The sequence below is a fragment of the Culex pipiens genome, chromosome 1, assembly GCF_016801865.2.
Source record: "Culex pipiens pallens isolate TS chromosome 1, TS_CPP_V2, whole genome shotgun sequence".
In the NCBI taxonomy this organism is placed as follows: domain Eukaryota; kingdom Metazoa; phylum Arthropoda; class Insecta; order Diptera; family Culicidae; genus Culex; species Culex pipiens.
Genome location: NC_068937.1, coordinates 28,479,598 through 28,505,488, shown reverse-complemented (window position 1 = coordinate 28,505,488; position 25,891 = coordinate 28,479,598). Strand labels below are relative to the sequence as shown.

At 41.5% G+C, this 25,891-nt stretch overlaps 1 protein-coding gene across 3 annotated transcripts; it reads left to right on the top strand.

Moving 5' to 3' along the window:
- The first annotated feature begins 3,354 nt into the window (after positions 1–3,354).
- LOC120413718 (uncharacterized) lies at positions 3,355–20,063 on the top strand. Of its 3 annotated transcripts, none has more exons than XM_039574644.2 (6): positions 3,355–4,605; positions 11,029–12,752; positions 12,811–13,019; positions 13,295–13,644; positions 13,709–13,851; positions 13,934–20,063. In XM_039574644.2, the coding sequence occupies exons 1-6, from the start codon at positions 3,980–3,982 to the stop codon at positions 16,834–16,836; spliced, it is 5,955 nt and encodes a 1,984-aa protein (XP_039430578.1). In that variant the 5' UTR covers positions 3,355–3,979; the 3' UTR covers positions 16,837–20,063. The 3 variants fall into 3 exon arrangements, with proteins under 3 accessions (XP_039430578.1, XP_039430576.1, XP_039430575.1); XM_039574642.2 differs by having other exon boundaries at positions 13,709–13,872; positions 13,946–20,063; XM_039574641.2 differs by having other exon boundaries at positions 13,709–13,872.
- The last annotated feature ends 5,828 nt before the right edge of the window (positions 20,064–25,891 follow it).

Below are 25,891 nucleotides of genomic sequence, written 5' to 3'. Positions count from 1 at the left end.
TCCGATCAAGTAAAAAGGGTCATTATGATTTGCAAATTAATAAAGAAAACATATATTTTTGCAACTATTACAGAATTTTACCTAAGTCAAACTTGAACGTTTTTTAAATATTTCCAAAATTGACGATTCAATCGTGTGATATTTTTTTAATTATTAAATGTTTTGAACTGTTTATTTGTATTCTAAAGTGGGGATCAAAATATTGATACATCATAAGTATTTTTATATTAACAAAAAATAAAAAAAAGATTCGCATATAAATGTTTAAAATAAACCTTATTTTAAAATCACTTTACAAGTAGTCAACGGGCCATTTTATATGATCATCCAAAATGGGTCCGCTAGCCACAAAATATCACCCCGCGGGCCACGTTTGGCCCGCGGGCCATACTTTGGTCACCCCTGGCTTACAACATTGAAGATCTGGCAACCCTGTCTCGAGTTATGACCACTTAAAAGATATTTATGTACTTTTTTGAAGCCGGATCTCGATTCAATATATGCAAACGATGTCCGGATCCATCATCCGACCCATCGTTGGTTAGGTTATCGAGAGACCTTTCCAACGAGTCCACAACATTGATAATCTGGCAACCCTGTCTCGAGGTATGGCCACTTAAGTTATATCTGTGTGCTCATTTTTCTGATCTAAAAAAATAGCTGAAATATGTGTCCAAACCTCTCATATTACCCATTGTTGGTAAAAAGCGAGGAAGGCATCAACCACATAGGTTACTTTTTTTACTGAAATTCAGTAAAGTTTTACTGTATTTTATTCTACTGAAATTTAAATAACGACGCTCCCCCCCAACCCCCTTTAAAATTGGTCCAAAAAATATTTTTTCAAAAATCTTAAAAATGTTATTGAAAATAGTAGTTAAAACAATCTAAAACGCATTTTTCTGCATTTATAATCATATTTAGCATGTTTGGGCTGGATTAAAAGTATTTTGAATTTTTAAGAAATTCCAATATACAGCACCGCAAAAACCTTTTTTTTGCAAAAAAATAAATTTTCGTCAATACTTAGGTATTTTGGAAACTAATGATTGCAAACAACTGAGCAGGTGTAAAATGCATTTTTAAATACTTTGTTCATTCAAATGTTGAAACCATGGCTCGTAAATTCATTGTTATTTTTTTTATTTTGGTGATGATTACTGAATTGAATTCAGTTGATTATTTTACTGCAATGGCAATCCAAAATTCGCTGTGCAACAAAATGTGTACATCTGTTTTAAAATTTAAAAGCATTAAGTGCTCTGAAAACTGCTGTCCCTATTCAGACTGCAGTCCCGATTCACCCAGATGACGGTACTATCAAAAATTAGCAAAGTATCAATTATTTTACCAAGAAAAAAACTGAACCTTTTCCATTTTGTACCGATCTGTGCTCCAAAAATTGAAAATTTGTAAAAAGTTAAAAAAGTCTTAATTTGATTCAAGTTTAATAATTTTTGATTTGCTATTGACTAGTATTTCTTTTGGCTTATTAATTCTTGAAAATATTTAAGGCGATTTTTTTAAACCATATTTTTAAGGTTTTTAATCCTCTATTTCTTTTCGAAAATTTTGGTTTTTCCCGTGTTCAGGAAGTCATTTTGAGCAACTTTTGTTCTAGGAAAAACTTTATTTGTCTTGTTTCATGTTTTTCTTGTTTATTTTTTAAGTATTTTAACCTGCATTTATCTTGTTTATACTTGTTTGTTTTTGGTAGTATTCGGCCTATTCTACCACCTCCTATCTTTAAATTTTGCCTATCTAATTTTTCATGTTTTTACAGTCACTTTTTCAATTTTTTGCTTGTTTTTCACTTTTTCTGCTATGAAATGGCACCATTATCATTTAAATTGTTTAAACATTCATAGAGGCATAGTCTGGTACACTAGAAAAATTACTGCATACTTCTTTTTACTTAAAATATAGACATGTTAGTAAAAAAACACAACCAAAGTTGACCCCTAAAAAAATTACATTTTTAAAAACATTGCACAGTGGGCGAAATGGAACCCAAAATCGGACTCAATTGAACGCGGCTGGTTCCTTAATATGAAAAATAGTGTTTCTTATGTAAAAAAAGCCCGGGAATCGATTGGTGATGGTTTCATCCACCGCACAAAAAGGCAATTCCCAAATTCCCCATTTTTACATTTTTTCTTAAAAATCAGTCTGTATTTAGAGCAAGCCATCCAAAATGCACTGTGAGAATGTCCGCAAAAATCATCTAGGGTAAATTTAACCCCAATTCCGCTAAAAAAGCATTTTTGGCCGTTTTTAAATGTTAGGTCAGATTTAAAAAATCTGAAAATATTTTTATCGTAAAGATCAGACAATTTTACATTAGAATTACGATTTGCACTTGATAGTTTGATACATTTATGTAGATAAAAATAAAAAAAATATATGTAAAGGGCAGTTAATTCTGCGTTTGGGAAAATTGGCCTAAAACTGATTCTTCAATCTTTTATTTAGTTTAATTTCTATATCAACATAAATGTATCAAACTATCTAGTGCAAATCGTCATTCTAATGTAAAATTGTCTGATCTTTACGATAAAAATATTTTCAGATTTTTAAAATCTGACCTAACATTTAAAAACGGCCGAAAATGCTTTTATAGCGGAATTGGGGTTAAATGGACCCTAGATGATTTTTGCGGTGCAAGTGGTTATTTTTACTGGATTCTTGGGACATTTTCACATAAGCTAAGGGCATTTTAGATGGCCGCATGAAGCCTTCGCTCTAAATACAGACTGATTTTTAAGAAAAAATGTAAAAAATGGGGAATTGGGGCAAAATGGACCTTTGGTGCGGTGGATGAAACCATCACCAATCGATTCGCCGGATTTGTTTACATACGAAACATTATTTTTCATACTCGGGAACCAGCCGCGTTCAATTAAGTCCGATTTTGGGGTCCATTTCGCCCACTGTGCATTGGCAAAGTCACAAAAAAAGCAATTAAAACTTCCAACCTATACCTTTTACAATTTTAAGAATTCTTCTTTCTAATGCTTTTTAAAGGTCTAACATTGGATGAAAAATTGATTTTTGGCGATTTTTTAAATCGAAGCCCGTTCAAGGGCGGGGTTGGGTTGTAGAGGGTTAAACCTAAAAAGCAAAAACAGAAACGATAGTAAAAAAAATAGTTTAAAAAAACTCTAGAAATGTCATCTCTAGCAGACACCCTGCACCGTTATCCTAATGTGCAAACGGAATGTCCTGCCGAGTCCTTTACAGTCACTCTCGCTCTCCCGGAAAATCTCTATCCCTCTCTCGCGTCGCTTTCTCTCCGAATTTCCCTCGCCACACACTCACACACAGTATAGGTGGGTGAGAGCCAAAAAAGGCTGGAAAAAAAAAGAGTCACAGGCCTTAAAGATGAAAAGTTTCCTCCTCCGGACGAGTTTTTAGGGTGCGCGTTTTAAAGTTGCGATTTTTACCAGGGAAAAGTTTAACTTTAATGGTTGAAAAGTTTTCCAAAACAGCACCCGGGTGCACCCGAACCGGACGGGGACAAGTTTGGCCGTGATCCGGGCGGTCGAGCGGTGGAAAACGCGCTGCGGAAAATTGATCTGGAATTGGATTTGCTGCGAGCGACGGCGGACCAGAGCTCTGGGGTAGGAAAATTTTCTGCGCCCAAAAATCCCCACACATTCGCCATCATCGTCGTCGCGGGGCTGGCATTCAGCCTCCAGCAGCTTCAGCGAGGGGAGGGGGGAAGGTTGATAAAAGTTAGACATTTTATTTGATTGCAATGTGAAAGTGAGTGAGAGTGAAATTACGCCATGGAACTCGGTCGGAACGGGAAGACGACGTCGTCCGGAAAACGCGACGCCACCCGCGGGAAGTGAAGAAAAGTGCCAGGTTTTTTCGCCACTTTTCAAACGCACCGAAAATGGAGTAGAAGTGAAGGATTTCTCGAGGGATAAAGAGGAGATAAGGAAAAGAAGGGATAGCAAAAAAAAAGGTCGACGGAATGCAGGATACGATGCCAAAGGCGCTCGATAGCGACACGGAGTCGGAGATCCCAGCCAGTGTGCAGAGCAACAACAACAGCGAACCCAACACGGACATTGACGAGAAACCGGAAGTGGACGCCCTGTGCGCCAGGCTCGGCAAAATCGAACCCGGAACGCTTCCACCTACCACCAACGGTCCTGCCCCGACCAATGGCAACTGCAGCGACACCGACAGCTCGGTCAGCATGGCCAGCAGTGCCCGGCTGACGACGACGCCCTCCCTCGTGGCCACCGGAAGTGGCAACCTGTCCGATGGGCCGTCCTCCCTCCCCGCTCCTCCTCCCACCCTGTTGCCCAAGGTCAACCCAAACGCGACCCCTCCAACGACCCCCACCAAAGACCGAGGCGCGTCCGGATATGGGTCCGGTTCCGGCGGGACCACTTCCAACCCGGATCGCGTCAAAAAGTACCGCCACCAGCACTTTAGCAAAAACATCTACATCGGAACGAAGAACGCCGAAAAGTGGGACACGCTGCGGAACCTGCTGCAGTTCAAGAACGACGTCGAGTTTGTGTCCTTTCTGCTCCGGCTGGCCGAGCTGGACGAGCGGAAGCGGAAGGTGGCGCGGGCGGCGGGGAACGGGTGAGTTAGTGGGTATTTTCGCTTGGTGTGTGGTTGTGCGGGGTAATGTTTTGCCGAATGCGTTATGTTTTTTCTTCCTTTCGTCGAGACGCACCCTGTTTTTCTTTTTTGTGTGCTGGATGGATGGAAAATGGAGAAATAATACGCACTTTGCGGTGCAAGTGACCAATAACAGTGGTCAATCGATCTCTTTTTTCATGAGCTTTATGTATCGAATACAGATACTAAAGCATAAGCATTATCAGTATTGCAATTTTTGATTGTTTTCGACAACGAATTAAAAACATAGGATGATTTTTTTAACGGTTCAAAAAAATCATAAACATTCAAACTTGTTAAAAAGTCTTTCCAGAGCCATTTGTAAAAATGGTTAAAATTACTTTCTATAAAAATGGGAAAAGGCATAAAGAATCAAATCAAATTGTTCGCTCAACAGCATTGCCTTGGCGTTCTCTATTGCGAGATTCCTACTCGACACTGGGTGTCCGAAGGCTTTATTTTTGAGGCAATCCAAACCTCTTTTTACACCCAAGCTTTGATCTACCCGAGATTCGAACTGACCTTTGGATTTGTTAGTCCAACTGCCTACCAGCGACTCTACCGAGACAGGACCAAGGAATTTTTTTTCTGGGGATTCCTAGGCCGAAATAATAAGACCCGTATTTTTTCGTTTGGCCATTAGGGTGACCTACGCTGTGTTAGGGTGGTCCAAAAAAAATGCAATTTTCTTCGATTTTTGCAAAAATAATATTTTTTCAAAAAATCATAACTCCGCGCCATTTTAACCGATTTTAAGCTATGAAAGCTTATTAGACAAGCTTTTAACCCTCTACAACCCAATCCAGCCTCTGGACGGGCTTCAATTTGAAAATTCGCCAAAAATCCATTTTTCACCCAATTTTTGATCTTTTAAAAGCATAGAAAAAAAGGAACTCTTAAAATTTTCGAAAATTTTCGGATTGGAATTTTTTAAGGAGTCAACTTTTATTGTGTTTTTACTAACTTTTTCTAAATTTTAAATTTAAAGAATTATGCAGTAGGGTAGGGTAGTCATCAATGAGACACTTTTGTTTTTCAACTTTCAACGATTTTTCTAATTATTTCATCAGCATGTTTTAATGAGGTTTTTTTTTTCTTTTAATGTGTTCTAACATTGACCAAAATATGAGATCGATCCGACATCTACAGCCAGAGTTATTCAACTGTCTCATTGTAGACGCACTTGGCAGGAACAATGAGACAGCTGGGGAACAATGAGACACTCTATGAAAATCAATACTTTTCTAGTAAAACATCATGTTTTTGTATTGAACCATAGCAGGTGACTTGCCTTGAACATTTTAGAGCAATTTTGCCAACATAAAAGTTTAATTAACAAAATTTTGTAAATCCATACATTTATACCAAATAACTTTGTATTGTTGGTTAAATGATGTTAAAACTCTATAAATATGCAAAAATCACCTTCAATTCATATGTATTTTGAATGATTTGCATACATTTTGAAAAGTTTAATGAAGAAAAATCGAAGTGTCTCATTGTTACCCATAGGCTGGAATGAGTGGGGAACAATGAGACAGCCCTGGATTTTGGGTATATTCTTAATTTTGGCCAAACTTATTGAAAGGACATTGTAGCCCAACTCAATCCCTATGGAACGTCGAAAGAAATTTGAAGAAATATTAGTTTTGGTGTAAATGGCAGCTTACGAGTGAAAAAGTATTGTCATTGATGACTACTCTACCCTATTTTTTGTAGTGAGTGTCTAAGACTACGCCTCTACACATTTTTTACTTTTTTATTTTTTAAATGATAATGGTGCGATTCTATATACAGTAAAAAAAATGTGAAAATTTGGAAGGTTTAATTTTGTAAGGTTGAATATTAACTCTTTTATAGTGCAATTTTACCTCATTTTATACTGAAAAAGTAAAATTACACCAGAAAAGTGGTAAAATTACACGTTTTCAGAGGCAAAATTACTCAATTTTTCTGACATAAAAGATGTACTCCTTCCCAGATGTAATATTACCATGATTTTTTTTTAATGTGTAGCAGAAAATGTGAAAAACAAGCCAAAGATTGAAAAAGTAGCTTTCGCAGTAAATTGAACTGTATTTTGCAGTAACTGTAATGAACCGAACTGTTTTGACCTGTTCTGAGACCTTTCGGGGAATGGAACAGATCTTGAGATGTTTTCCCTCAAGAAACTAAGGGATCAGGACAAGTTCACTGACCCTTTTCTTTCCGTTTGTGTTCTGTGAGTACAAATAAGTGTGTCTGATTCTTATTAGAAACTTATTATTGTGTGTAAACAATGATCTCTTGAACACCGGAAAAATAAAAAAAAACCGAAAAAAATGGACGGTAGAGGGTTAAGGAAAAATAGTTAGAAGTTTCAAAAATCTAGCCTAACATTTCAAAAGGTCGTATGAAAACGGGAAGGCACTGTATTGTATTAATGCTTCTGTAAATCAGAAGGAGTAGAATCTGGCCGAAATTCGATGCCTCTGTGCTCTCTTGTAATAAGCTTGCTGGTTTTCCTATCTAGTTAGCATAAGAGAGCACAGAGGCATCGAAATGATGACACAACTACTTAGTTGGGCAGCCCAGAGCTTTCCTCTTTCGTTTACCATGTTCGAAAAAGTGCAGCTGAGAAAAACGCGATTGAAATTTTTCGATCGATTTCTGTGTTTCTACGCATAATTGTCCCGTGGGTTCCTATTCGCCCTATGTGTCCCTAATTGCCCCAGTTAGCAGTGTATCACTCTTATTTGTAATCCTCTTGCCAAACAACAGGTAAACACGACATAATGCTACATAAAACTAATGATTCGGTATAAGAAAATACTTGGTGGGACAATTATGCGTAGAAGTTTAACGATGGGACAAACAGACTTGATGTTGTTTTCAATGAGTTTCCGAACAAAGTACCCGATTTTATGTATTTTTCTTAAAGTATACGACAAACTAAACTTAAAAATGTTAAAAAGTCAAAATCGTCCAAAAATGACATGGGACAATTATGCGTAGAACGGCAGTTTAACCCTTAAAAGTTTTTCAACAAATCCGTAGTAACTTTTCATTAAGGAGCGGCCGTTGCTGACTGGTTACGGTGTTCGCTTTGTAAGCGAATGGTTCTGGGTTCGATGCCCATCTGCTCCCAACGAGAAAGTTAAGAACTCATAAATTTGAAATTGAACGAAAAATTAAAGTCGCTCGAGGCGGGGTTCGATCCCCCGTCCTTTGGGTTGGTAAGCAAAAATGCTAACCACTAGGCCATAACGACTTGGTGAGCGTGGACTGGAATTAGGAATACTGTTACAGAGAGCGAGTTGTGGCGCTATAACCACGGCAAATAGTGTCCAGGGCATTCGTGGAAATACAATGTCCCATCCCAGAGGGTCCCGGAGTACCAAACCTTCTTAGCATGGTGCTCCCAACGAATACAACCATATCTCGGAGCGTATGGTGGTGTGTCCCCACGCTTCTTCCTCCCCTGTCGATTCAGAATTGTGTTGTTGTTCGAACACTCAGTGCTCAAACTCAACCCAATTACGAGTCATCTCTGCGATACGGCTTTACGCAGTAGGCCTGGCCGCTTTAACGCTTGTGGTGTCTCAATGCATTTCAATGCAATGGCGCACTACAAATGTTAATAAATGACAAGAAGAGTGCTAGGCGTCATCTAACCTAAGGCACTCTCCAGGATCCCTTCGAAAGATTGGCTGCGCTAGGGTCTGATTAGATTAGATTAGATTAGAAATCCGTAGTAACTTTTCATTAGAACGATACCTTGGATGTTAACAATAAGTCTATCCCCCTTGCTCTTGTGAATTAAGTTTGAGTGTAATAGGTTGCTTGTTTACATCCAAGGTTTCGCCGTAATGAAAATTTCATACGGAATAGAAGGTGACGAACGGGAATTCCCGGTAAATTGCCCATTTTGAGCATCTCGATCCCCAATAAATTTTATCGAGACTCCCGGAAATTTTGATACTTATAAATATTGAGGCGAAAAAAAATGTAAATCCAATCAGCGACAAAATAAGAGTTGAATTCCATACACAGAAAATATACATAAAAACATACATACATTTTAAGCTCGATTCTATCAATGCTTCTTTGATTTGCAAATTCAGAACAGGTAAAATTAAACTTGTATGGAAATAGGAAATGATGACATGACCACTAAGTTGGAGAGCCCAAATTTAACCTTCAAAAACTTGCAGTCATAGCCCAGACAAGCTCTTTTTTATAATGTTTAGTTGAGTTTTCCTTGTAACAAACAAGTTGAGAGCGAAAAAACAACTTTCAAATCTGGAGTTTTTCTTAAGGTCTAATAAACCAAATGTCCAGTTTTTGCAAAAACTGAAAATTTGGTTTAGTGGACCTTAAAAAAAACTCCAGAAATATTGCTTAGGAGTCTTAATTGTCTTATAGCAAAAATCTCAATCCTGCTAATTAGGTTAATTAACCCTCTTCCGCCCACGAATTTTTAAATTTTACCCGTGTTTAGGAGGTCATTTTGAGCAACTTTTGTTCTCCAAAAAAAAATCTTCTCTTGTTTTATAATTTTTCTTGTTTATTTTTAGTATTTCGCATTTGTATTGCATTGCATTTTTCTTGTTTATTTTATTCAATTCAATTCAATTCGGTTTTATTGGTGAATGATCAAGATACAATGAGTTATTTTGAAGTGCATAATAGAGTTTTGGAGTTCCTTTCAGCTGTGTGTTGCATCATAATCCATTTTGGAACAATTGTTTCTTTAACTAAGGCACTAGCAAGAGTAAGAAAAAAATTAAAAAAAAAACTTACAGAAATTGCAAAAGAAAGGGGATAGAGGAAGAGAAAGCTTATATCTAGATCACAGGTTATTTATCCTTTGTAGATGTGTTTGATCATCAATTCCCCAAGGGCCAGGAATTGTTCCGCCTTGTCCCGCCAGCTCCGAAACCGCGTCATCATCTCCCCCGCGAGAGCAAAGAACTCCGGCAGGGTGAAGAAATCTTCCCCGGTGACTTCTTGTTGGGCCGTACTGCCGCTACCGGCAGCGACTACGCTGGCGAACGAACGCCCCCAACCAGGAGGGAACGCTGAGTTTTCCGCTGGAACCGTAAGCTGTTCAGCTGCAGGAACGGCTGCGCTCGTACTTCGCTGAGGAGGGTGGGATGCTGCTGCTTTCTTCTTCCTCTTTTCCAGCTCCTCGAGGTAGGCCTTGCGGGCGACGCACCCGCGGTAATTGCCGGTATGGTTGCCGTCACAGTTCGCGCACTTTACGCGCGGCTTGGTTTGTTCTGCCTTGTCCCCCAAGTCCGCCTTTCGTGGCAGTGCGCACGCCTCCGAGAGGTGTGACTCACCGCACTTCACGCAACGGGGCCGTCCGTCGCCAGTTTACCCAAAAACCGTCCAACGTCTTAGTCCGCCGCAGGTCTTGGATCTTGACGGTGCCGCGGTCGAAGTACAATAGGTACAGTGTGTGCACACCCGTGACCGTTGTCTTGCGCGAGAGCACTTTTATCTCCCGTGGTTTTATTCCGGCGTCCGAAAGGTGCTTCTTCAAGTCGGAAACTGGACGGTCTTGGTAACCCTGTAAGACGAACTTAACAGGGGGCTTCTCGGGGTTGAATGTGTAGAAGTTGAAGTTGCTACGCTTCAATTCTTCAAACACCAGGTCGAAATTCCTTTTATTCAGTGTGATCACTTGCACTGCCGATTTACCAATTTTCAGACAATATCCGAGGCCTTCCAGCAACTCGTCAACATCGTCCGCCAAAGTGTCCAAAACAAAAATTGGTGGTGGTCTTCGTTCCGTCGGAGAACTGTTCTTTTTAGTCGTCGACACTTTCTTCCGTGCACGACCATCGTCGTCGTCGTCGTCGTCGGTAGTGCTGCTACCGTCGGAGTTGTTGTTGTTGTTTTCTTCGTCGTCACTCAGCATCTGGAACTCGTTCCTGATGGGGATGTTGGCGGATGTTGATGTGTCACTGGTCGTGGCACCGGAAGTACCGGAACGGGTTCGCACTGGGGATCTCGGAACATATCCGGGATGTAGTAACTTTTTATCGATTCCATCTGCGCTCACGCTCCCCTGCGCGATGGCGGCCGACACGGCGTTGGTTTGTTTACCTTTTTGCACACGGCCGGTAGACGAACTTCGCGGGTTTTTCGAGGCCGCACTCGAAATGCCACGGCCACGGCCAGCCTTTGGCATGCTGGAGAAGCAAACTCGTGGATATTCACAATTTTTTGCCTTCCTCACCTTTTTCTGTTAGTTTTTGGCTTACTCTACCACCTCCTACCATTATTGCAATTATTTGCCTATCTTTTGCCTTTCTTACTAAAGAAAGGTAGGCGTCATCCATAAAGTATGTCACGCTAAAATCGGCCAAAATTAACCCTCCTTTCTCTCTCCCGCAGATTAAACGGTGAAGATCTGCACCGCGACGACGAATCGCTGCACAACGTTCTTCCAAGCATGTTGGCAAGCTCCAAGGTCGACGGCAAACCTAGTGCTAAGAAAACCAAAAGAGTACAATTCCAAGATAGTGTAAATATAATCAACGACAACAACAGCAGCTGTAGTCTGCGCACTTCCGGTGGCGGCGGCGGCGGCGTCGGCGGTGAGGACAACGGTGGCGTGTTTGACTTCCATGAAGACGAAGAAGACGGGGACGGGGCGGAGGTCGAGTTTAGACGGCGTCGAGCACGGTCCCAGCAGCCGCTCCGATCGCCGGGTCCACCGGACGGGGATGACCAGCGAGACGAGGAGGCGGCTACGGATGGGGGAGATGAGGACGAGGAGCAGTACATCGTGCAGAATATTATTAAGAAGCTGCCGGGGCGTTTGGGGCAGGGTAACGAGGTTCAGCAGGACTCGATCAGCAGCACGATGGGTTCGGTTTCGGAGGACTCGTTGCACACGGAAATGGAAGTGCTGGACTATCGTATAGCGGAGAAGATCAAGACGGAGCTGGAGGAGAAGCAGAAGCTGGAGCGGAGATCGTTCAACGAAGAAATGCCATCGACTTCCAACTTTTCGGAGCATTCGGATCGTCCGTCTGATGACGAGGGTTATGACAGTAAGATCAACATTAAGAAGCTGGATATTCGGAAGGCACCGTTTGATCCGAAGCTTGGGGCGCACAGGAAAGTAAAGCGCGAAACGGGATCTGTGGATCTGCGTATAGAGTACGAGGAGCAGGACTACAATCCACTGAACGGCAATGTAGACGAGCAGAGAATGCTGTTGCCTCCACCGAAGAAGCCTAGAAAAGCACCTACAACGAAGAACAAAGCCTGCACGGGATGTGGACTCAAGCATGGAACGGATCCGTGTCCACTGAACTCACCACTCGCGGTAATCAATAACAAAATCGAGCTTAATGAATGGTTAGAACAGAACGAGGAAATTATCAAGAAGCACAAGATCGTGTTGAAACCGGAAAATCCGGAGGAGATGGACGACGAGAACGAGGACGATTACAATGACGACGAAGACGATGACGAGGGCGATGAGAACGAAGAGAACCAGTACGAGGAGAAGCTGGACATTCTGCCATCGTTTGCAGAAACGTCACTTCCACCGGAGTTTGAGCTGCGTTTGGCCCCACTTGCAACGACTTTAAGTACCGTCGCCGCGGCCGGACTCAACACGAGCACGCAATCGCTAAACATCGACCCGCACGATTCGGCGTCTTCCTCGGCGATACAGCTGAGCGATTCAAACCCCGCAGCACAACAGCTTCCACCACCGCCAACGGCGGCATCCGTTACCAACACAATCAACCACGGACTAAGCGTCTACACCAAGATCCCCCTGCCGAAGTACACCCAGCTGGGACCCGCCATCGGGCTGATCGTGAAGGAGACGGAAATCCAGGACGACTGCACGATGCGGTACATCTTCGAAACGTTCAACGGCACCAAGTCCACGTACTTGAGCATGGAGAACAAGAACCAAGCCAACTGGTTGCGCTACCTGCGCCCGGCACGGCACCGCGACCAGAAGAACTGCGTGCTGAAGGTACGCAACGGGGACATTGTGTTTGTGACCAGCGTCGACCTGGAGGTGGGCAGCGAGCTGCTGTACTGGAGCGACGACACCAACTCTGCCTGGGGCAAGAAGAAGATGGAGAAGACCAGTGAGTCTTTCGGCACCTTTCTGTTAAGATTAGTTCTAAAATTGTGCATTTTTTTCAGACTGCGGCGGCTGCAACCTCAAGTTCGACCACCCGCTGTTCTACCGGACGCACTGCTCGGTCTTTCACGATCCGGCGTTCAGCCTGACGATCCGGAAGTACCACTGCAAGGTGTGCGGCATCGCCGTGCTCGGCAAGGAGAACATCATGAAGCACGCGGAAAAGATGCACGACGGCAAGGGCGCGTACCAGTGCCAGTTCTGCTCCAAGGTAACCTTTTACGGGGTAGTTGTTTATCGAACCGGGCACCGAATCTGTGAGCGGAGTGGTCAAAGAATTACACTGATGGTTCACAATTTCACTTTGTTTACATATTCGGTGTCTTTTCGCAGCTGACCTGTACAGATGCGTCCGTGCTCCCGCTTGCTTCGATTGTTTTTGATTCTTCTGATTGATTGCCAAACAACAGCACGGGCACCTGTCAAAACAATAACAAGCAACACGCAGAAACGAGGGGCTTGCTAATTGATTCCCCTTTTTCGCAGTTCTTCCTGCGGCTCAACTACCTGGAGATGCACCGGACGTACGGCTGCAGCATGAACCCGCAGCGGGCCCGGCCGCTGTGCGACTTTTGCGGCCGCAAGTTCTGCCAGCCGCAGAAGCTGAAGGTGCACATCAAGCGCATGCACAGCGATATGGCCGAGGTGCTGCGCGACTTCCAGTGCAAGCTGTGCTCGAAGCTGCTGGGATCGCGTGCCGCCCTGCAGCGTCACTCGAAGGAGGTGCACAGCCGGAACTCGGCCGTGGTGAGCTGTCCCCGCTGCCAGAAGCTGTTCCAGAACCGGAGCAACCTGAAGATCCACATGCTGACGCATTCGGGGGTGCGGCCGTTCAAGTGAGTGTTGGTTTGAGGGGGTTCAGGAGTATTCCGGATGTTAATGGGTCGTAATTGTTTCCAGATGTGCGGAGGGCGAGTGCTCGGCGGCGTTCACGACCAAGCAGTGTCTGCAGTTCCACTACAAGAAGGTCCACGGGTACACCCAGGAGCAGATGCCGAAGATCGAGCGGAGCGTGGCGTACACATTTGACGCGTATTCTGGTGGTATGAATAATGGATTGGTTGGTGAGTAGCCTCTCCTCAGCCACCGCCGTCTTCGGAGCATTCGTAATCGCTGTTGATAAAGATCTCCTTACAGATGGGCTGCAACGTCGGCAACGGAGGAAACTGGAACCGGGCGAGGAGGGTCAGAGCCAGGGCGAGAAGCGGAAGCGCGCACCGAAGGAACTGCCCGGCAACATTCTCAAAACGAAGAACATCCTGGAGTCGTTCAACGAAATCTGCAAAAATGACAGCAACTTGTCGTTGCTTTCCACGAAGATTTCGTCGATCCTGAACGGGAATCTTAAAGATTTCACCAAAATGACCGGGGGAGTCCCCGGCATGGAGGGCGAAGGAGTCCGGAAGGAAGAGCTGGACGACGAGCTGGACTCGAACGAGTGCGCAGAGCGTGACGAACGGCTGGAAGCGATCCAGCGTCACCTGAATCAACCGTTGCACGAGGACAAGCACGACGACTTTGGTCAGCTGCACTCTCGTCTGTCAAACATATCAAGCCACAGTGACCCGAGTGCGATGCACTACAAACTGTCAAACAATGAAGACGAGAAGCCGCTGACGGACGCGGATGGCTTCGGAGACCTGGGCTCGCTCGCGGCCAACCACAAGTACAAGGAATTTATGAACAGCGGAAATCCGGGGCTGGTGATCAGCAAGGGAAGCAAGAAGTGGATCAGCGACAACGATCATCTTCCGGACGAGAATAACTCGGAAAGCATGCTGGCAGCAGCGGCCAACCGTGACTTCCTCACGAAGCTGATCATGAACGGCAATGTTGGCCACAGCAACTCCCAGTCTCAAGCGGTGGATGACGACGAGGACGACGATGACAACTCTACCATACTGGATGTGGTCGATTCCAACAATCAGAACCAGCAAAATTCAGCCGTTCAAAATCAACAACAATCCCAACAACAACAGCAACAACAACAGCAGCAGCAACAACAACAACAAGAGCAACAGTATACGTCTAGCTTTGCAGGGTTGAACAGTAGTCTGCCGGATCTTCCAGCGTTCCAGAGTCACACCTTCCCATCGCACTTTAACCACCAGTCGTTACTCGGAAGCTTCTACAACAACAACAGTGGAGTGTCAGGCCGAAACGCCATCAACACCATCCCGACTTCGGCTAGCATGTTGGTCGAGGCCGCCCTCAACTCGGTCAGCAACATCATAAACGAAGCGGAGATGAACAACAGCAACAACGAAAACAACGATCTTCACATAGGGGACATTGACGGCGGCACGGGAGGCGCCGGTACTGACAACAATCTACAGTCGGACACCTTCACCACCAGCGGCATCAACAATTCCGTCGACGACATGAAGATGTTGAAGCCGCACAACTTCCCACTGCAGATGAACTCGCTGTCGCAGTTCTCATCACAATCCCCCGAAGATGCCAGCATTATTCAGGAACGCAACGAAATGGAAGCGTCGCGACCAAAGTCTCGCGACAAGCTGACCAACTACCCGGACGGTGAGATGCTCGGCTACTCGGATCAGCAACACCAGCAACAACAATCCCAAACCGCACAATCCCACAAACACACCCCAAGTGTGGAGTCCGTGCGGAGCGAACTATCACCAGAACAGAACGACTTCAACTACTCAAACTCGAACGGAGCGCAGCGACAGCAGCAACTGGCAACCAACTCACCAGCACGTTCGACGACCTCTCGCCAGATCTACGCCGAACATGATCTCATATCTCCAGCGTCAACCCCATCGCTTCCACGGTACGATTTCGGCACCGAGAACAACAACAGCTACGCAAGACGGCAGGAGAAGACCATCAGCTCGCTTGCGTTGGAGAACTTTGAGGCGAACCTCAAAGCCAACAACCACCACATGCAGCACCTGTCCAGCGACGAGGATAGCAGCATCGTGATCGCGGAGAATCTGTCAGTGAACGCGAACGCCAGCGAGGCGAAGCTCAAGATTGCGAACCAAACGAGTGCGGTAGATTTTATGGCTTCCAGCAACGGCACCGCCAACAGCAAGTACGACACCGGTCGAAACAACATCGGGTCCGACCTGTCGACCGATCTTCGCCTCAAGTACAACGCGGAATCCAACGTGGACCTGCCGGACTTCCGCTCCGGCAGCACCATGAACGACACCACTTCCGACTTCCAGGGCCTGGACATGACAGCGCGGGCCGGTCTTCCGTCGAGTTATTCACACAGCAACTTCCAGGTCCCGTCCGCGGCGGGAGCGAACCTTAACTTTAACCGATATCATCACCATATCTACGACATTCTCAGCGAACGCGAGCAACACCAGCAGCAGTCCCAGCAACACCAGCACCAACAGCAGCACCAGGAGTTCCAGCTGCAGCAGCAACAACAACAACAGCAGCAACACCAGCAGATGCAGCACATGATCCAGGATCACATCGCCCAGCAGCAGCAGCAGCAACAGCAGGACACCGAGTCCGAACAACCGGCGTCAGTCGACCTGAGTCGCACCTCCAACTACCTGGTCCCATCCCCACCATCCCCAGCGCTTCCCTACTCGCACCCCCATCCGGACATGATCCGCATGGTTTCCCTCGACCTGAGCTCCAACAGCGGAGGCAACATGATCGTCGGCAACACGCCCCACCACGTGCGCCACCCGTCCTTCCTGTCCTCGCAGATCCAGCACTCCAACCGGGACCCGCTGCCCGATCACCACCGACTGCTGGCCAGCGAGCAGCACCGTCTACTGGTCGACCCGGCTGCCCATCTGATCTTCGAGCAGAACAACCGGCTGCTGGCGGAAACTCCCGGACCGGCGCCACCTCCGCCGAGGCACGTCGTCTCACCGCAGCGAGGCTTCGGTGCGTACCATCATCACCACCATCACCAGGTCAGCTCGTCGAACTACCATCACCACTCGGTGAAGCAGAATCTTACCTCTCCGCCGCTGAATCAGCACGCTTCCGCGGCCGCCGCGAACTATCATCCCTTTCCGACTTACTACTAGGAAGGGGTTGGACGGGGGGAATAGGTGGTCTCTTTCGGTGCAATAGCCATGCATAACATGTCAGAAATTTCTTGTCGGAATTTTGGATAATCGGATCATTGGATATCCGAATTGTTATCCTCCTGTCAAACGCATCATTTGATTTCGACCGCCGTGGTTTGTTTTCATAAGGTTACCTTTCTTTTGACCTGTTTAAGTCAGTTTTTGTGCGCTCGCTTCCTGATGTTGAGTTGACAAATCCTACAGGGAGGCCCTTAAACGTGACAGGTTTTTGTTTACATTACGAGTCACCCGAATCAGTGATAGGGCTTTCTAGGACAAGGCGCTGTCAGTTTACAAGTACACTGTCAGCATGTTTGTCCACTTTTGCTCGTTGCCCGTTGTTTTTTTTTGCAAGCAGAAACATAACTAAACTTTTCGGTACCCTCAAGGAGGTATCAGACTATGACAAACAAACAAGCAAACTCGTACTTTTGACAGTTTGACAATGTGTATGCACTTGTTTGCAGAAATGTCAGCCTGGCCCATTGTTTGGCTAGACTTGTGTGACAGTTCAAGCAAAAGTGTATTGTTTTTTTTACCAAATTTGTCGGATACCTAAACGTCAAATCAGTACACATTGCTGTCGGATCTTTTTCCGAATCTATTCGAGATAATAGCCGGCAGCTATTTTGTATGGTTTGATGTTCGCGGGGAGAGTCTACAAAATGTAAACAAAATTCTTCGCGCATCAGCCAACTCTGCTCACGTCGGTTTATGTTTACATTAGGAACGAGCAAGATTGATAGTTTAGGACATATTAGACTATGACAAACAAACAAACAAACTCGTTTTTTTCGTGTTTTACAGTTTGCCAAACTCGCAAACAAAGCGACTGGCGTTTCTGCAAACAAATGCAGGCAAACAAACAAAGCAGGCAAACTGCCAAACTGTCAAAAAGCTTGTTTTTTGCGAGTTTTTTTTTATTTGTTTGTCGTAGTTTAATACGTTCTTTTGTTTACATTTCGGGTTTGGCCCATATACATGGTTTTGCTTGAAATTTTTATGTTCGACTTTAAAGATCGCTTGACTTTTTTACATTGAAGTGAAGGAAAAGTTTGCCGTAAAGGAGTAGCGAAAACCTGTCAAAACTTTGTACTAAAAGATTATTGTGACTCTAAGGCTTTTTAGTCGAAAATTTACAAACACATTCACACCTCTGCGTGCCACAGAAGTCATTTTGTTTGGATCAAAATCTGCTTTCTCTTTCTCGCAAAAGTTGTTTGTCAGGCGACTTATATCTGGTTTTTAAGGCCCGATGACAGTTATAATATTTCATAGTGACAGCTCAGGCTCGATCTTTGTTTGCATCAGAACACTGTGACGAGGAGTTCGTCTTTTTGAGTTGAATTATATTTTTTTTGCACTGGGCCTAGAAAGCCTTATTGGAAATGCCAACTTGATTAGTGAGATTTACCCTCTTCATTCATTTTAAGACCACCGTGCGGACGTACTACTAAAGTTTGGACAAAAAATTCAATTTTGCGTAAGAATGAAGCAGGTATTATACTATGACAAACAAACTCGCTCTTTTTGACAGTTTGTCAGTTTTCCTGCTTTGTTTGTTTGCAGAAACGTCAGCCAGCATACATTTTGAGTTGTTTGCGAATTTGTCACAAACAAGTTTGCGAGTTTGGCAAACTGTCAAGCACGAAAAAAGGACAGTCTGTTTGTCATAGTCTAACACCTGGTTGGGCAAACAAAATGGCGGGTTTTCATAATCAACATGGCGATTGCACGAGGAGGTCGCACCAAAGAGACAAAATGTAACATAAGCTAGCCTAGCTTTGCAAACAAGAAAATACCCACCAGTAATGAGGATTGTAGAACAAAATGATGTACACGACTTAGAATTTAGTAGCGTAAACACAGACACAGAAACAAAGCAGTCGAGTTCATTTGTTGAGAATGTCACAACTGAATTTTGATAACATTAACTTATTTCCTATTGTTTTAATTGTGCAAATGTATTTCGTGAATGTATTAAGCATGGGATGTTTTTTATTTGTTACCACTATTATCTTTAGAAACTTCCAAACAATCAAAAAAAAACTTAAATCGCGCAAAAGGCAACGCCCAACTGTATTCAGAAGAACAAAAGACATTATAAATGTTTATTGGAGTTTTTTTCTTTTTTACATAAATAGTACGAAGCGAGCAGACAATGCTTTATAATAACACTTATCGTAGTTTGTAATGTTTATTCCAAGCGAAAGAAGGAGTAAAGCTAAAATACTAGAGTTATACCAACAAAACAAAACAAAAGCATACAAAATTCAACAACCATACGAAGGCGTCGTCCATGGATTGCGTAACAAAAAAAAAGTGAATCGAATATTTAAAAAAAACACAAAAAATCTTCCCCAAGTTTCCCCAACATTGTGCAATGCTTCCCATTATGTAAAAAATAAATTGTATTTGCTCGTGCATCAGTGTTACGTTGAATTTTGTAAGGCGACGCCGCCCCACGCGAGTAAATCAGTAAATAAATGTGCCAAAAACAAAACAAACAAACAGCAAACACAAACTAGTATGAAAAAAGACACATCCTTTGTTCTCATGCTCTCTTATCTATACCGAATCAACAGTCTTGTCAGTCAGTCGTTTTATGATTAGTAGCTGTATAATCGATATTTACAAAACAAAGCAAGAAAAAAAAAGAAAAACAAACCTGTATCTGTGTAATATTATGGCAAACTTTAAATACAAAACAAAATAGTGTTCTATGTAACAATGGCACAACTCAAACAAAAAAGAAAAGAAAAAGAGAGAGATATCTAATCTAGACAAGATTCTCTTCCGCGTTAGAGCAGACACACCCACATAGCAGCAGCAGCGTACCATAACTCGTAGAGAGTAAATAAAACATAAAAAAAAAAACAATGTTTCATAAATATTTGCTAACTCACCACATTTGACCAATCTGGCGAAAATACGACATACAAATGGCTACAATAAAAACATATAGAATCACCAGCATGTTTGAGGTTGGCAAGAAAAATAAAAACCTTGAAAAAATAACCTGAAACAACAACATATTACTCAGCCAGCAAAATTTTGCAAACCAAAAAAATATCAATTCAACACTTACAAAGAAGAAGAACAAAAAAGAAGAGATAAGCAGAAAACATAAATAAAATCAGGCATGTGTATAATACGATAAATTAATAAAGAAAAATTGAAATATGTTCCGCGTCTTCTGTTATCCGAAATACACTCAACCCCCGGTGGTTGGTCACTTTTTCGTTTGACACTTTTTTAGGTTGTACCCCGTTGGTTGGTCAAAGTCAAACTAAAAAGTGACGAACTGTCACTTTTTACACGGAGCTTACGCACACTATCAAAATAAACGTTTGTTAGTATGTGTGAACTCCGTATAAAAGGGGTGTCAAACTAAAACCCCGTTCGTTTGACAACACATTTTTTCAAAGATCTGACAAACTTGTGATAAAAAAATAAACTTGAGTGAGGTTTTTCAAACATTCAATATTGACAATAATAATTTTTCAAATCAAGATGAACATTGAAGAACTGGCAACCCCATCCTGAATTATTCAATGAAACTTTTTCTGATGTTGAAAATTGAAAAAGTCTTGAAAAGTTTTTAAGCGACCTTTCAAAATACCAGAAATTTAGAAAACCAAATGTTACCATTTTTGATAAAAAAAAAACGATACCAACATCCAATAATTTTCATTTCTCGAGTTAGATTGCATTAAGTCCTATTTCGAAAAGCTGGAAATATTAATTTTTTTAGGGAAGTTGAAATTTATAATTTTAAGGAATTATATAAAGCTTCTTAAAATATTTCTATAATTTTTTAAATCATGTCCTTTATAATGGCTCAAAAATATAATTCATTTTTAAGTCTTGAACAATTGGATAAATGAAAAGACAATCAATGATTTTAGTTTGTGTTTTTCATTGTCAACCATAACAGGACTAAACGTTTTTATAAGTAGTTCTTTGGCCACAAACAAATATTAAACTTGGAATTATTTTTTTTTCAAGTAATATAACCTCAAATTTAAGATATCTGGCATCAAATAATCATGATTTATTTTCAAATGCATGTTAAATTAAGGTTTTCAAAAGTTTGGATAATACCGGAAATTTTTTTTAATGTTTTTTCCATACAAAAAGGAGTCTGTGATAAAAAGTAAAACTGTAAAACTTTGATAAAATGCGCCGTCATCAAGTTTATCCTATGATAAATTTGATTGTTTTTTGGATTTTTTTAATCTCTAAATGAAGCTCAAACTTATCTGAAATTTCTATGATTTTCTATTATCAACATTATTGATTGGAACCCCGATTGGCGATAGAGTGCCTTTTGAAGTATTTCCAACATTTAAAAATTAAACAACATTTTGGTCTCAAATGCCATTTTTATGGTTTTTGTTTGTTTATGTATTTTGCAGTCATATTTACCTTATAAGCTTGCCTCTACAAAATCGGCCGATTTTGCGCACCTATTTTTTTTTATTTGGCTCAAACATTGGGACCATTTCTATGACCAAAGAACTGACACCTCCGTACAATTTTGGCAACTGTCCATGGAATTTTCTGATCGATTTGGTGTCCCCGAGCAGAAAAATAGTAGTTTATGCAACAAGTTGCAAAAAGAGGATGAATACGTAGGGTGCTGAAAAAATCAAGTTTGGCAACGAGTTCCATACAACATTTTTTGCAATTACAAAAAACACACACTGAGTGAAATTTAATGTAAAATTTTCATGTGTTTTGTCAATAAATCGTTTGTATCAAAAAAATGTTGAAAAGTGTTACTTTTCGAAACAAGTGCTGAAAAGTGTTGCTATTCGATTCTGTTATTATACATAAAAGTAGGCTATTTCGTTGTTCAAGGATGACAGGTAAAAGTAAATAGTTTCACGACGGAATTGCAAAAAAAAAAAATTTTCGGTATTCGATTATCCGAAGGGGACTATCCACAAACCACGTAAACACTTTTTTGTAAATCCCCCCCCCCCTTCCCCCCTCGAGGACAATTGTCCATACAAAAAAAAGATTTTTGGATGGAGCGTGGACAATCCCCGAGCAGACGGAAATAACTTGGGAAGGTCAGTTTTTGATATTGTGAGAAGATCGAAATATGTTATTGGGATGATCAGATTAGTTGTTAAAATAACAAAAATCAATAACAAAGATTTGTTCGAAGAATAACTTAAACTGTTATTATATTGTTATTGCAATAACAAACCAATAACACAGAAGGAATCATGAAGGAATAACAAGATTTGTTATTTTGTGCGGAGAGGTGGAGCAGCATAATAACAAAAAATGTTTTTGAACTGGTATGTCTCCATAACAAAAAAAGTTATAGTTACTCCTCTGTACTAGTCAGGGCTGCCCGGGCAGACGGTAATAACAAAATTAATAATATTTCAATAACAAATCCTGTTAAAATAACAAAAAGTGTTATTATTTTATCCTGAAGTTCAATTTCAAGAAGAAAAAATAAAAACAGTTTCTGATAAAATAACAAAATTTGGCATTGAAGTGATATTATATTGAAAATGTTTGATAACACGCTAATAAGAGGAAATGTTATACATTTCAAAAACTCTCCTTATAACAAAATTTGTTATTCGTTCGGTATACTGACCTAGAAATAAAATTACCATAAATCGCACAAATGGAAAAGTTTCTGAGTGTCCATAACACAATCTGTTATTATTTTTTCTTTTGTGAGACTAATAACATTTTGCGTTATTCTTCGAACAAATTTTTGTTATTCTTTTTTGTTATTTTAACAACTAATCCGATCATCCCAATAACAGTTGGAGTTATTCTTCCATAACAAAAAATGTTATTCCCAAGTTGTTTTGACTTTCAACCAATATCAAACCAATAACAAATTTGGTTATGATAACAAAAACTGTTATTCAGTTATTGTTATTTTAACAGTATTTGTTATTGAAATGGCATGAATTTTGTTATTACCGTCTGCCCGGGCGGGACCGACATTTTAATTCCTCATCCGATGGAAGGTTGGAGCAGATGGGAATCGAACCCAGAATCATCCGCTTACAAAGCGGACAGCGTAACCATTCGGCCACGCACTGCCATCGCACATGCCATAGTAAAATCCCTTAGGGGGTATATCAAATAATTAAAAAAATCAACTTTCAAAATTTCAACTTTTTAGAATAATTTTAGCTTAAGGATCCCATTTCATGGCCAAAATAATGACCCTGACGAAATTGGTCAACATTATCCCAAAGTTCTAACCATTTTAAACAAAGTCCTTTAGGGGGTATATCAAATAATTAAAAAAATCAACTTTCAAAATTTCAACTTTTCAGAATAATTTCATGGCCAAAATAATGACCCTGACGAAATTGGTCAAAATTATCCCAAGATATAAACATATTTCACAAAAGAAAAAATAATAACAGGTTGTGTTATGGACACTAAGAAACTTTTCCATTTGTGCGATTTATGGTAATTTTACTTCTAAGTCAGTATACCGAACGAATAACAAATTTTGTTATTAGGAGAGTTTTTGAAATGTATAACATTTCCTCTTATTAGCGTGTTATTAAACATTTTCAATATAATATCACTTCAATACCAAATTTTGTTATTTTATCAGAAACTGTTATTATTTGTTCTTCTTTATGTTGAACTTCAGGATAAAATAATAACACTTTTTGTTATTTTAACAGTATTTGTTATTGAAATATTATTAACTTTGTTATTACCATTTGCCCGGGTCGCCAGTTTAAAAAATGTCCTACAATTTCGTCTTAGAAGCATTGAAGATTGGTTGCTGAGATAAAGCGGATAAAATAAACAGGAAAATTGATTGAAGTCTCACCCAAACAACCCTCAATTTTCTAATATCGATATATCAGCAGATACGACTTTCAATGTTGAAATATGAAACATTCGTGAAATTTTCCGATCTTTTTGAAAACAATATTTTGTTTTTTTTTCAATTAGGACCAACATTTCAAAAGGGACAAATATAGAATATTACGCCCTTTTGAAATGTTGGTCTTGATTTAAAAAATCAAAATATTGCTTTCGAATAGATAGATCAATTTCACGAATGTCTTTCAATATCTATAATATGTGAACAACAAAGTTTATGGCCCATCGGCAATCACTTAGCTTAGAATAATTAAGTAAAGTAATATCTGGGTGCTGAAAAGACAGAATGCGTAACGTGATTTCCAGCCCTCTGTCACGACGGCCAAGTTTATGAAACCTAAATGTTCGACGCGAACATGAAGACAACAAAGAAGATGAAGAACGCATTTGCTGTCAAAATTTGAAAATAAACAAACCGCGTGGTAAACAAAGGTATAATTTCATAATGTTGAAATGATTTCCATGAAAATCCGACACGGGACGGATTTCCAAACACAAGTTCCCGAAGGACCCTACCCGCCAGAGACTATGCATAAATGCCCCGCGAAGAAGCGATGAAGACGGTTTTGCAAGTTTAAAGTTCAGATTTGTTCGGACCACTTCGCGATGAACTTCTTGAGAGTCCACAAAAGGTCGGATTCTACACAAGCACGCGATTCCTTCGATTCCCTGTGCGAGTCGACAGCGGGAGTGGGCCAGGCCTCGGAGAAGGTTATCGAAGGATGCTCGGAAAGACCAGCTCCGCCACATCACCGGAATCACGGATGTTTCTGCACTTGGTCGGTTACTCCCTGCCGGAGATTTCAGCGAGTTGTTCGGAAGGATCAACAGCTGGACTTGGCCAGTCCCCGGTCCAGTACTACCCAGTAAATCTTACCGGTCAATCGACAGCAACAGTTTTCATCTTTTTTCGTAACAGATTTGCACTCACAAAAAGTGATGTTTCTTGAAGATTTGGTGTAAACAAACAGACAACACCAATACTGCTACACTCACAGAGCCCACGCAGTAGTATTAGTGAAGAGCCCACGATAAACAACGTGGGCTCTTCACTAATACTACTACGTGGGCTCTTCGAGGTTTTGGTGACTGTCAAACGTTCTAGCTATTTACAGTGGTGCCAGAGGGTTGGTGATTTCCGAATAGAGTTATCTACGTGCGCATGTATTGCGTGTACGTACACGAAAAAGATTGAGGTTAAATTTTGTACCAGCCAGCAAAACAAATGGCGTGCTAGTGTGCGTGAAAGCGGGCTTAGATAACTCTAAGATACCCACTGCTCCTCACTAATACAACTGAACTACAGCTGTAAACATAAACAAAGTAGAAAGCTTTGTTCAAGCTCAAGGGTGACATATTTTTTGCTGTTGAAGTGACTCGTTTTGAAACATTTTGGATCTGATGATACATATTAAAGTTTTCGCTGAAAAATTAAGTTCTTCGTGTTTTTTTGTAGACTAAACGATGGGCGGTTAAAAGAGTCCTTCTTTGTTTTTAACGTGATGAAATATTGCGTCAGAAGTGGGGGAATTTCGTGAATCAGAAGAGCAACCGGATGGAAGTTACGAGATTATGTAACTTTGAAGCGCAAAGATAATACAGGAGTAAGATTATTCAATGTTATTTGGCAGGTGCCATTCACAGTTACTGATAATTCGTCTTAAACAATTTGTAAACATAGGTTTTGAGTGAGACATAGCGCTTATGGAAATGTTAGCAACGAATTAAGACAATCTCGATTTCATCCCTTTTCTTAAGACTGACTCAAAAGCTCGACGCCCTCGACTTTTTTATTCCTGACAAAATAAATTATAGATCGATTACAATACTTGCCAATTCATGGCATCATTTTCCAAACAGTAAATTGGTTCCGCTTTGACAGTGCTAAATTAAGGCCGCTTTGCGGACAACTATTCTGCACCCAGAGTAATAAATATAGATAAGTAAATTAAAAAAGTACGCAACTTACGGCCGTCTTCTACAATCAACTTCGAAAACATGCTAGGCTGATATACGTTGCTTTGCAGTTGTTTGTTTACCTTTGATATGGAAACGTCAACTAACCGTAGATTTTGAAATTTTCCGAATCCATTGTAGAAGATCAGATTCATTTCCATTC

Coding starts and splice junctions, on each gene's coding strand:
- LOC120413718 (XM_039574641.2), top strand. CDS start 3,980: ATGCAGGATACGATGCCAAAGGCGCTCGATAGCGACACGGAGTCGGAG. Junction 13,020..13,294: donor AGTGCCAGTTCTGCTCCAAG/GTAACCTTTTAC, acceptor CCTTTTTCGCAG/TTCTTCCTGCGGCTCAACTA. Junction 13,645..13,708: donor TCGGGGGTGCGGCCGTTCAA/GTGAGTGTTGGT, acceptor AATTGTTTCCAG/ATGTGCGGAGGGCGAGTGCT.